Source organism: Papaver somniferum, chromosome 2, assembly GCF_003573695.1.
Source record: "Papaver somniferum cultivar HN1 chromosome 2, ASM357369v1, whole genome shotgun sequence".
Lineage (NCBI taxonomy): Eukaryota > Viridiplantae > Streptophyta > Magnoliopsida > Ranunculales > Papaveraceae > Papaver > Papaver somniferum.
This window is the reverse complement of record NC_039359.1, coordinates 132,257,646-132,270,200: the sequence shown is the minus strand read 5'-3', so window position 1 is coordinate 132,270,200 and position 12,555 is coordinate 132,257,646. Positions and strand designations below refer to the sequence as shown.

At 35.9% G+C, this 12,555-nt stretch overlaps 1 protein-coding gene across 1 annotated transcript; it reads left to right on the top strand.

Moving 5' to 3' along the window:
* Positions 1–3,616: 3,616 nt before the first annotated feature.
* On the top strand, positions 3,617–5,350 carry LOC113349151 (photosynthetic NDH subunit of subcomplex B 3, chloroplastic-like). Its single transcript, XM_026593070.1, has 6 exons — positions 3,617–3,958; positions 4,051–4,161; positions 4,428–4,484; positions 4,611–4,673; positions 4,754–4,816; positions 5,074–5,350. Exons 1-6 carry the CDS (start codon positions 3,707–3,709, stop codon positions 5,128–5,130), a joined length of 603 nt encoding a protein of 200 aa, XP_026448855.1. The 5' UTR covers positions 3,617–3,706; the 3' UTR covers positions 5,131–5,350.
* The last annotated feature ends 7,205 nt before the right edge of the window (positions 5,351–12,555 follow it).

The following is a 12,555-nucleotide window of genomic DNA, read 5'->3' as shown; positions in this document are numbered from 1 at the left end:
GGATTGCTGTGAGCCAAGCTTTGGAGCAGCAGCAGACAGGGAAAAGGTAGCAGCAGCAACAGGGTTGCAGCAGCAGCAGCACAAGGCAAAGAAAGCAGCAGCAACAGCAGTACTGCACAGCAGCTGCACAAGCAGTGGAAGGGAGGCAGCAGTAGAAGGGTAATGCAGGCTGCTCAGGGAAGCATAACAGGGCAAAAGGATGGGAGGAAGAAAAACAGTGGCCAATGGCCAAAGATGGAAGCAAAACAGAAAACAAAAGAACAGCCAAGAACTAAACAAAGCAAATACTAGACAGCAAAGAAAGATGACAATACAAACCAAGGCCTAAGGCCAAGGGAAGGGATGTGGAGATAGCTAAGGAAAATGAATAAGAAAAAGAAACAAAGCCAAGTCAATGGCTCTAGGCATTCTTCCAGAGTGGGAAGAGAACTAGCTTGCTCATTGTCACTAGTGAGCACTAGTTTCTCCCCACTACTCAATCAACTCAGTGCATCCTAAGCATACAAATGGAATGGAAAGAGAATTAGCTTGCTATGAGCACTAATTTCTCCCATTGCACAATCAAAACAATGCTTCAAAGCTTCTAGCCTAACATTCCATCACTTCTTGACAATGAATTGAAACACAGTTGAGCTAAACATGGCACTAACAGTGAACTAACATTAAGCACAAAACTAAACATTAAACACAAAACTGACATAACAGTGAACTAACATTAAACACAAAACCAAATTGAAATTAGAAACAAACAGAAATTATAAGAACATAAATTAAATGAACATGGAATTAAACATGAAATAAAACAGAAATTGAAAATTAACTAAAATTGAAATTGAAATTTAAAATTAAACATTAACAGAACTTCACAGTACTGGACACTGGCTAGTCCAGCATAAGTTTTCTACATCACACCCACAGTATCTATTTATAGTTACAAGCACAATTAGGGTTCTACACAAAAAAAAATCCCAAATACAGTTGAAATTAGGGTTTGGTGAAAAATTGGAATTAGTTTTACCTAATCACTGATGATTGCTTCTGACTTCGACCCACGCCTCTAATTGTTCTCCTGATGTTATCCATGCCTCCAATTGCAACTCTATTTCACTTAATTTGTCAATTTCACCTCTAGGGTTCCTGACATGGGAGAGGCGTGAAATTGAGTGATTAGGAGGACATAGAGTTGGTGAAAGGGGAAGTAATGATGTGGGTTAGGGTTGTTGAGTGATTTGAGAGCTCGTATTGAGCTGGTGGTGGTGGCAGATGGAGTGGGTGGCGGACATGGCAGGAGCAGAGCTCGACTGCTCGAAGGAGGAAGATGAGAATTTGGGTAAGGTCTGTTTGGTTTGATGGGTATAGGGTTAGGTTGTTCGAGTGTGAGGCGGGCTCATCAGATTTCGATGTCTTGTGATGCTTAGCCGTGGGGTGTGGAGATGAAGATTGATCTAACGGATAAAAGTGAAGATGCTGGCAGCAACCGCTGGATGCAGATATACAACGAAACAAACGGCGCCAGATGGGGTTAGGTGTTGTAGTGTTGAGCGGAAGTATCGAGATTTGATGCGCAGGCAAAGAAGCGACCGTAGGATCTAAATGTGATCTAATCTGAAGGCTTGGAATTTAGGCACTATGGTGTTTTGCAGGGACTTCAGATTTTGATGCACGATGAAGAAGCGACCATTGGATGATGAGATGGATCCAATCTAACGGCTGATAATGGAGGCGGGTATGGATATAGAAAATGGGTTTGGGTAAGGGTTTTGGGCCTTGGGTATGCCAAGCCCATATCTTCTTTAAGAACAATTCTTCCTTCTTGAGCCCATTCCTAGCTTTTTGGACGTGCGCTCCATTCTTTGCGGCTTCCTTGCGTAATTTCTTCCGGCTTTTCACTACTTTTCTGCTGTATTCCGCTCCTCAATTCATCCAAACTTTATTTATTACCTAAAAATGCAAAATTAAGTAAGAAAAATATTTATTCTTGAAAACAATGAAAATACAGAATATGGGATAAAATGTAGAATTACTGCACAAAAGATGAGTTAAAATGCCAACAAAAAGGGATAAATATATACAATATTTGGCACTCATCAGTACCAGGTTCCCGGACTTTCTCAAAACCAACAAGTACGCATACGGGTATGCATACCATGGTTCCCGAACATGGATTACAAATATGCAAGTACACATACTACGCTTAAATCCATTTGTTCTAAACTATATTTCAACCATCGAAACTTTCTTAGAGGATGATAATAGTTGTTTTCACTAACTATTAACATCAAAGCAATTTTCAAGTTATTGAAATAATCAATACGAAACATTCTGAGTCTACATCAAATGAATGTATCACACAAATCATGTAAGATGTTACCAGGCGATTTTCATATGATCATCTTTTGACTTTCGCCAAGAGTATAAGATGAACTTGGTTAAAGCGAAAGCTTACCAATACATATTTCGAGAAATATGTAAGCGAGTTAAACTTAGCTCGAAATATCAAATGTGTATAAATGAAGTCTATATAGCTATACGACCTTTGTCTCAAATAGGAGATAAAGTAGATAGACTTTTGAGTGACAGATGAGTTCAAGTCACCACATACCTTTTTTTGATGAAGTTCCACAAGCTCCCTTAATAGTTCTTCGTCTTCAATCGATGAACGCTGTGAAGTCTAATGCTCAACTACACTTTCTATCCTAATTCGAGACTTAGCTATAAGTAGACTAGAAATCAAGACTTATAGTTTTGGCAACTAAACTTGACAACAAGCTTGAGATAGCAATGTTTGCGAGTTCGACCGAGCAGTGCTCTAACACTTATATACTGCAAAATGTTCAAAATCCAAGTGCACCAAGATTCTGAAAAAATGTATTGTCTAAAGACTTCAATAGTGACTGCCAACTCACATTGTTGAAAGCCTGGGAGATATCTAACTTTAAACCCACGTTACCAAACTTTGTTTTCACTACAAGGCTATTAGTTATCTATGAAGCAAGACTGGTATTAGTGAATATCTTTAACTTTCATGAATTCCACCTGCTCTTCAGAAACAAGTTTCCCAACACGCGCCTTCAAGTCTTATAGCTAGGATTTTGGTGAAAACTTTAAAGAAAAAATTGTTAAGACCAATAGGTATAAAATCTTTTATGCGATCAACACCACTTGAATTAGGAATTAAAACTAGAATTAACATCATTATAATTTTTCGCATCTCCTAACAATGTATTACTGCTTTAACGAATGCATGGTTATAAAATTTTCAGCTATTGGGTGGTGATATAGTAACCCGAGTTCCAAACTCATAAGCATCGAATTTCTTTACAGATCAAAATTAATTTTCCAGCAGCTAGTCTAGAGTCTCTAGATAATGATAAAAATGGTGTTGGGCTTGAAGTTTCGGAAACACTGTCAAACTAGGTAGCCGGACCTTTGGGTTTGGTACTCTAAATTTACATGCCTAATTGCTTGTAAAAGACCAAGAAAATCTGTAACCATATTCTCATTTTGTCGTTGAACAGAGAGTAAAACTGCCAAATTGAATTGCAGAATTCAGATAAAAATCCATCTTAGGTTGGATAAGATAAAAAATAGCTTGGAGCCACACAATTATTTTGAATTATCTCTAATTCATACAGTGAACTTCAAAACTTTGAAAAAAAATTAAATGATTCAGCACTAGTAACTACTACTTTCGAAGATTTTAAGAATGAGTACTCTGAATTTGATCAATTCTTCTTCTTCTGCATTAGTTTCTCGCACATCACTCTCTTCTTCTGCTTCTAACTTCAACTACAACACCAAACTTACCACCAATAGTATTATCCTGCCACTGCCTAACAGAAGAGCTACATTCCCTGGAGGGAAAATTAGAGCCGTTGGTTCAGTCACGGAGGCCGTTGAATTAGAAGAGACTACCTCAACTGAAGAACCACCGTCGATCGATTTCGCATTTGTTAACGTAAGTAATGTTAATAGCAATCTTAATACTTAGACCATGTCTAGTGCAAGCGCAAATGTGACATGGTTTCTTGTCATTATTGATTCCCACAGTCAGTTTTGCTACCTGATGGAAGTCTGGATATACACACCCGTTCAGCTTGTGGAGGGCAGAAACTTAGAGATATAATGTTGGATACCAACATTGAACTCTATGGACCAAATGTAAGTCTCTCTTTTCAACCAATTGATCATAAGGTCTTTTTGAGCTAAAACTCAAACGTAGAGCGGTTTTGTTAGAAAATGGGCTCATATACAAATACAAATTAGTGTAAGTTGCTTAAATGAGTCTAGTATGGAAATTCCGAAATTTCTCCGGTGGAAAGCCATGCTGTAATTGGATCCGGCATACGCACTTAGGTTGAATGCTACTTTTTTGCTTTTATGTTTCTGGTTTAAGTTATTCCGTTTTTGTGATGTTTTTTCATCAGGCGAGACCTCTTCTAAACTGTGGAGGAGGAGGAACATGTGGAACATGCATAGTTGAGGTACAATTAGTTCCTTCTTTATACTCATCTGAAATCCAAGGGACTTACGGGTGACCGGATAATATTCCACGACGAGTCTTAGTTGGTTTTTTGCTATACTAATAATGTCTGTCTTTAGTAGTACAGGTTGTTCAAGGAAAGGAACTCTTGAGTCTCCGTACAGACAAAGAGAAGGAGATTCTCTATAAGGTATGACTTTATACTATACCTTTTTGTCAGGTTTTTTGAATTTAACCACTTCAATTATTTTTCTGAATTTTTGTCAACAGAAGCCAAAGACATGGAGACTTGCATGTCAAACCACAGTCGGTAAACCGGACTCGAGAGGAGAGGTTTGTAAAAACAACCATTATGATAGCATGACTATAACCTAATGGAAATGCTAGAAAGTATCTCTATGAGATGCACAATGAAAATCTTCATCTTATTTGTTGGTTTAAAAGCTAAAAATGCTAGAAAGTTTATGTGGGGGGACTTGCCCCTGGATGCTGGATCCCATGCCTGTTTTTGATTCTTATGAAGCATATTCCCCATGCACCCTACCACACATGCACGCTGATATCCTGACTCCATGTATGTTGCATTGCAGGTTGTCATCCAACAGTTGCCCGAATGGAAGGCACATGAATGGTCTTACGAAAGATGATTTTTATTATTATACAATTTGAAATATAATCAATTTCCTTATCCTGTATTTAACAAATTGGCATTCATGAGTTGAAAATGTTTGGTGAGCCTGTTCTTCTTTCCGCTATGCAAGGTTAGTTGAAAGGATCCACAACCTTTTGGTCATGGAGCAACAAAAATGGTTCCTTACTATGTTGCAAAAGTTATTGATCCCAATGCAACAACGGTTTTTATAGAATCTAAAGAAACAGGTCAAAAAGTATGTAATTAGACTGAAACAAGTTGATGAATTTTTTTTTAGCAATCCATGATTAATGAAAATGCACGGTCTCCTTTCACAGAACCATGCAAAACAATTCAACCCTATCTGACATAAGATCCTCCGCATCATATCACCACTGTAAAACAAACAAAAAAAAACTCCGGAGCAAGTATCTCAATGACCAGGTGAAGTACCTTGCTTGGTATCTTTAGTAGAATGAGCAGGTGGTGCCAACTTGGGATCTTCAGTAGTACGAGCATGGGTTGCTGACTGGTCATCGGTGGTCGAATGAGTTTCTGATCCTGCTTTGGCGTTTTCAGTGCAATTAGCATTCCTGGAGTTGAAAATACCTGGGAGTCCTTCGGCCATAGCTAAGTCACTCTAGTTCTGCCAGTTTCCCTCTAGTGAACTCCAGTTCTCTTTCTAAAATTTCTTCTTTTTGCTTTATTGCCTGCACAGTGAACCGTAAAACGGGTTCCCAATTAGTGACACTAACCAACAGGAGAATACGTCAAAAAAAAAAACAAAACAAAAACAAAACGAGTTTCAATGAAAGTTTAAGGAGCACTAGATTTGTGCCGGTGCTATGCACCAGATGTATTTTTTTTTGCCATGAAAAAAACTGTTTTTGAAAACCAAGAAAAATCAACTAAATCAGATAATTGTAAAGGCTGGTTTAAGAGATGGTGATATTGGCCATGACTCACTTGCAGTCGTTTTCCCGATCTCCTACTTGGTTTTGAAAAGAAGAAAAAAGAAAAAAGAAAAAAAAAGAGAAAACACAGAAAACAATAATTTGATGTTTTCATTTTTTTTTTTATTTTCAAAAACTGTTTTTGAAAACAATACCAAACATGTTCTAATTTCTAAAATTTCTTCATGTTACGAATAATACACTTTGTTGCATTTCTTTCTCCCTTTTATTCCTACTTACTATTCTAATGTTATATGGAGATTGTCGCTCTTATTTATATTATTTTAATACTATCATTCTACATACTATTTCATACAAATAAAATTGTAAACTCCATAGTATTTGTACTGATCTTCTAGGTTTTCATATTTTTCTTTAAATTCCTAACCAAAATTCACGTGTTAATCCATTTGATATTCAATCCCATAGGTCCAGTTTCATACTTACACTATCTACCAGGTTACACCATTTTGAAGTAATTTTTTTTCTAATTATTGCTTCTGTAAGATTACATAAGGTGTGTCTAAAATAGGCTGATACGAAAAGAATGTGGTGTACCCAGTACCTTTTTCATTCGACCTACTATTTGTGATAATGACTAAACTACGCCTTGTTAACTTGCGTTAGTGGCCAACAATCGTCTAGTACAGTGATAAATCCACCTCCTTTCTATAGTGTGGGCGAGAAGTAGGGGGTTGATTCGCACTAGGGAAGGTTGATCGCTAATTTTCGTCAATTTCCTCTATGGATAGAGTTAAGATTGAGTCTTATTGATGGAATGACGATTGGATTAACAGTGTGACTAGTCCATCTTGCTATGTCTTCTTAGGGGTGGACCTAACTATGTTATATATAAAAAAAAAAAAAGACAAAAGGAACTTGTGTTAGTAAACTTAATAAGCTAACTAATTAAGTATAAGTGGTTACATCACATTAACATTTGATTTATAGTTAGTGTTTCAAAATGTTTTATTCTCTTTTTATGTTTTAGAGTACCCAAATTTGTGACTGTAACCGGTTTATGGTTGGAAACTCATGAACTTCCAGCCATAAACTAGTACTTACGATTAAAAGTTCATGATTTCCTGGCGGTAAAAGATCATATGGCCATGTCAGTAACCACCAAAATCCAGTCATATCTAGGTTGTTATTTTCTTGCGGATAGGTCAGCTAGCCGTATTGTTATTCTATAGTTACCTATGACTAGATTTTAGAGAAAAGCTTTTTTACTTCTACGGTTAGGAAGTTTGCGATGAGAAATTACTTATATAGCATGGAAAGTCCAGTTATGGCTAGAAAAGTTGTGACGAAATCAAGTTTTTGAACTCATCATTTCTCATCTGTAATAATTAAACATGTAACATGCTAGTAATTCATCAATTCCCAACCGTAATTTATTATTTACATCTAGGTATTCATCAATTATCAGTCGTATTTTTTTTTTGTTTACGGCCAGAAATTCATCAGTTCAGAGGCATATTCATCATTTTCTTCTTGCAGTTCAGCATATTCATGATTTGGTGGTGAAATTAGGAGGAGAACAAAAGGAAAAGGATAATAAATTTAGATTTTTTATTTATGTATGAATAATTATTAGTTTAATAAATTTTGCACCCTATAAATAGGTTTCCGAATAGATTATATTTTGCTTATACATGAGGGGAATCAAATGACCAGGACGGTGGTGATGGAGAAGCAAGGGGAAACGAGGCAGATGAATGCTATGAACGCTTCAAAAAAACCAAAAAAAGAAAGGCAGTTGGAATTACTGTAACTCTGCTCTTTTCCAAAACGATCAAGATTGCTAATAGGGGGACTGGTTTTGCTTGGGGGTGTACCAAAATGCTAATAAGACAAAACATCATTTGTCTTGGGATTGGTACACCCCCAACCAAACTGGTACCCATTAGCAGCCTTGAAAACGATGTCAACTTAAATTGGCCCAAGTTGAATGGAGTAGTTAGAAAGATGTAGGGGGTATAATACTAAAACTAGTATAGAGTACCCTAACTAGAAAAACGCAATAACTAGCGTGACCCTAATTTTCTTGGTCCTTCTGTTGTGTTGTTGACAAATGACAATTGACAACAAAGCATTTTTGTTTTCCCACTATTTATGTTTTTGGTGCAACCATAAATATAGGGGGCTTCAATAGCATCCCTAGCTCTTCCACACCCTAATGGGAAAAGAATGGGACTCAAAGTCCACATCTGTTTATTCATAAACTTGAAAGTGGGCAATTGGAGGTCTAGACCCTCTAGGGAGCTTGTACCGTTCAAAATTGATTGTGGAAGAAATATACTGTTTGACACTTAATGAAACAATGCAGTTTGTAAGGATATTGTATTTATCATTTTGGGGAATGATTCCACCATAAGTGATGAATGAATGAAAAATATTTTCACCAGAAAAGAAGAAGCATGCTATGCCATGAAAATGCTACCACATGTAAGGAGATTGTACCATCACGAAAATAGGGCTCTAGGTTTCCCCACAACGTATAATATAATGATAAAAAATAGAAGATGATGTTTTTAAGTTTAATTACATTTGAGGTTGTTCTTCCACCAAGATAATATTTCTAGTGTTTCATTATGTTTGTGTTAGTTGATGACCTTATGGGATTCTAGGATAAAGACACATTTATCCAAAACTTAACAACATAATTTTGTGGTTTTATGGCACCTAATTTAAAATTTAATTTATTTTAAGTAAATTTATAGCGGAAATGTTATTCCAAGTACTCTTCACCACACTAATCACCACTCAAATGCTAGGTGTTGCACAGATAGTGGTCCAATTTATTCAGTCAGGATCCACAGTTAGAAAAAAGGATACACCATTTGAGAAATGTAGGGTTTAGATGTTGTGAGCTGTGAGTAGAGTGGTGTTTTGTGCTGTGAATAGTACCACCGAATTTCTAGTGGCTACTTTTCTTTTGGTAATAGTTGCTTCAGCTTCAGCCTTTAAGACATTGGGATGTTTTTAGATATTCTTTATTTTTTAAATGTTTTGTTATCCTTCTTTACTTGAAACAAGTACATCAAACCCTTACTGAGCAAGTCATCGACAGGATTATGTCGGTTGTCTTCCTCAAAGACAACCTAATTCCAAGAGCAAAAACAATCACCATGTCATCATGGAAACGTTAAGAATAAGGGTGGTTTCACTTGTAAACTTTTATTTTTACACCATCTTATATGTGATAGTATTTTTTCAAACAAAACTCAAAAAAGTAACGGAATTGAAACTAATATGTCAAGGGTATATTCCTATTAAAATGTTGTATATACCTAGTAAAGATGAGGGCGTTATACGTCTTAGAACCTACTCATATTTGGTAGGAATATAGAGCTTTGGAAGAGGAACATATCCCCAAAATACTAGCGTCAAATCCATGAGCGTTTAGATTAATGTTGAAAGTGCGAGATAATGTGAGATTAAAAATGTGAGTGGATTCTTCCTCTACAACAAAATAAAATCTAAATTAAGATATTTTGCTCTTTCTTTTTTCCAGAAGGTGCTTTTGACTTTGTTGTATGATAATGTTTCCCTCTCATGGATTTGAACGAATTAAATTCAATAAAGACTTGACAATTTTATATTTGCGTTTTCAAACAGTCCTAAAGTTGTTGATAGTTCTGAAGGAACCTTTTTATTTTATTTATGTCAAAATGCATACTTGTTCGTCAATAAAAGAAGTTGTTTGTTGAAAATTACTCAAAAAGGTTTTTTCTTTTTTAAAGAAGCCAACATACAATAAAACTAAACTCCCTTCTGTTTCTATAATCATTGTATAGAGTAGGAAGGAGCCAAACTGGTGCGGAACAACCCAAAACATATGGCTAGCATTTACCTTTCCCCATTGAACTAGTTCATGGGCAACCCCATTATGTGTGCGATTAACAACTTTAAAAGTTAACAACTGAAAATTGGATATTAAGGCTTTAATATCTTGAAACAGACAATGAGTTCGAAGGTCTCTCAGGAAAAGTTTCTTGTTAATCTTCTCAATAACAATTGCAACATCGGCTTCAATTATGGTACGGTCCAAATTCCTTTCCTTTGCAGCTCTTAACGCGTCTCTGATTCCACAAACTTCCAATGAATAATAAAATGAAAAAGTTGTCCGCTGCAACGTGTATTGCTGAACAATAAAATGGCGATATAACAGTTTTCCAATGAATATGGTGTCACACGAATATCATCCTTTTATGAAATTTTAAATCGATAAATATTAATTTTATTGATATTTTTCAAGTACATTGCTAATAAGGTTAGTAATTTTTTCGTGGGCGTACTTATACAATGGAGGAAGATGTTTTGTCTAAACACAGAGAGCGTCTGCAGGTCATTCCCTTTCCTGAGTTGACTCAGCCATGAGAGATTCTCAAAAACTGATGCGAATAAAATGGAAAATCTTTAAGATAGCGAAATCAAGATGGGGAAGTCCGAAAAAGTTCACGCCGAAGAAAAAAGAAATGAGGAGAAGAGATTGTGGATTATTTTCTCCTTGGAAATTGGTTGTTGTTGGATCAAAGATATTCTGGAAAAATTGATTGGAAAGAGAATCACGGAGGATGAAAAAAGTTGGACTCAGAGAAAAGGGTCATTCTCTTTGCTAGTTGAACTTAGACAGAATGAGAAAGGAAAACATCTGAGGATTGCTTGTCATGATGGAAGCAAAAAAAGGAAGAATTCGATTTGTGTTCCAAAAGGCCCCAACGAAGATAGGTGGTGGAGTTTGGGAAAGACACTGGAGAAGCAAATTGGCGAAAATCCTAGATCCATTCAAAAGGTTTCAACTGCTAAAGACTTTGGATCATATTTGGGAACAATGACCACCAATATCAAGTCTAAAATGTCAAGAGCAGTCTCTGTCACAATTAAAGGCAACATGTCGTGGATTATGTAGAAAAGTCAATGGCCAGAAATATGGGATGGAATAGATTTCTACAACTTATCATTTAAGAAAATAATAAAACAATGTTCCATCCAACATCATATCAGGATTTGAATGTAATTTTGGGAAGCTATCAAATGAAGAGAAGAAGGTACTCGAATTGAAGTTAGATAGGGAGCCTGTATTGATGAGACAATTCCATCATCAAAATTAATCGCATGTATGTGGGGGGTGAGAATTATATAACTTCTCTGCATCTAAAAATTTTAAGATCATTGGAGATAAATTAGGGGAATTAGATGAAATTGATAGAGAAACATCCTTATGCAACCCAGAGATTTGCTGAGTTGCAATCAAGAGAGATCCAAAACAAACCCAGTTATCACATAAGTAGAAGTTGCATGAAACAAATATACGCTAGCAGTAATGTGAGAACGAAAAATGTGCAGAGAAACACGCCCTCTGCGATGGAGTATAAAAGCTGTTATCATATCTGGATAAGGCATGTTCCAAAATTTGAATTTGAATAAGTCAGACAACGACCGGAGCTGAATCCAATCAACATGGTTATTTTCGAAATAAAGATGATTATTCAAATTTTAATGCTCAATCCAGGGGGATGCCAAATTGCCCATATGTTTGACAGTTTCAGAGAAAAAAGAATCCTATTGATACTTGATACGAGAAAGGAAACAAGGGTGCCGAAAATTGTACCAGAAAGAGTTGAGAAAGTAAGAATGATATCCCCATCAAATGCTGGATTAGGTGACACTGAACAAGAGTCTACACATCAGTATGATTTAGTTGGAAAGTTTGGTGATAATGAAGGAGAGTCGGTTCTCCAATTGTAATCAAATGAGGTAATTCTGTAAATTGAATAAGGTAGTAATAATTCAGGGGAATCACAAGTGTTTGTGATTCATTATCCACCACCAACTGTTATAATTGATCAACTTTTTATTCAAATGAGCATTGGTATAGTAACTATAGATCCCAACAACTTACACCCAAATTCAAAGAAGCAAATTGATACAATATTCAATATTGTTGAGTTATTTATGGAGGTAGGCTGTAATCTAGAATGCAGAGCAAAATCAAAATCAAATTGTTGGAAAAGCTCTGGCAGTTCTAGAAGGGATACAGGTAGTTATCAATGGAGACGAAAATAATAACATTGAATAATAAAGGGATGAATGGAGTGTAAAATTGGAAGAAATTAAGGATCTGATCAAATAACATAAACCAGTGGCAATAGTCATTCAAGAGACAAAGATGATGAAAGTGACTAACTGGCTTGTAAATCACATTTGGAAAAATGATAGAAATAAATGGAATATAACACCTTTTATTGGTCTAGCAGGAGGTATCATGACAATATCATATAACGGGATGATGGATTACATTGATGAGGAGAAATATGACAACTTTCTAAATTACGAGTTTGTCAATAAAATAGATGGTTTTGAATGGACATTTAGAAATGCATATTCTCCACTAAATAAATATAATAGGATAGACTTCTGGGAGGAACTAAATTACATTTTTGGTTGTGCTTCTGATGTTTGGTGCATTGCTGGAGATTATA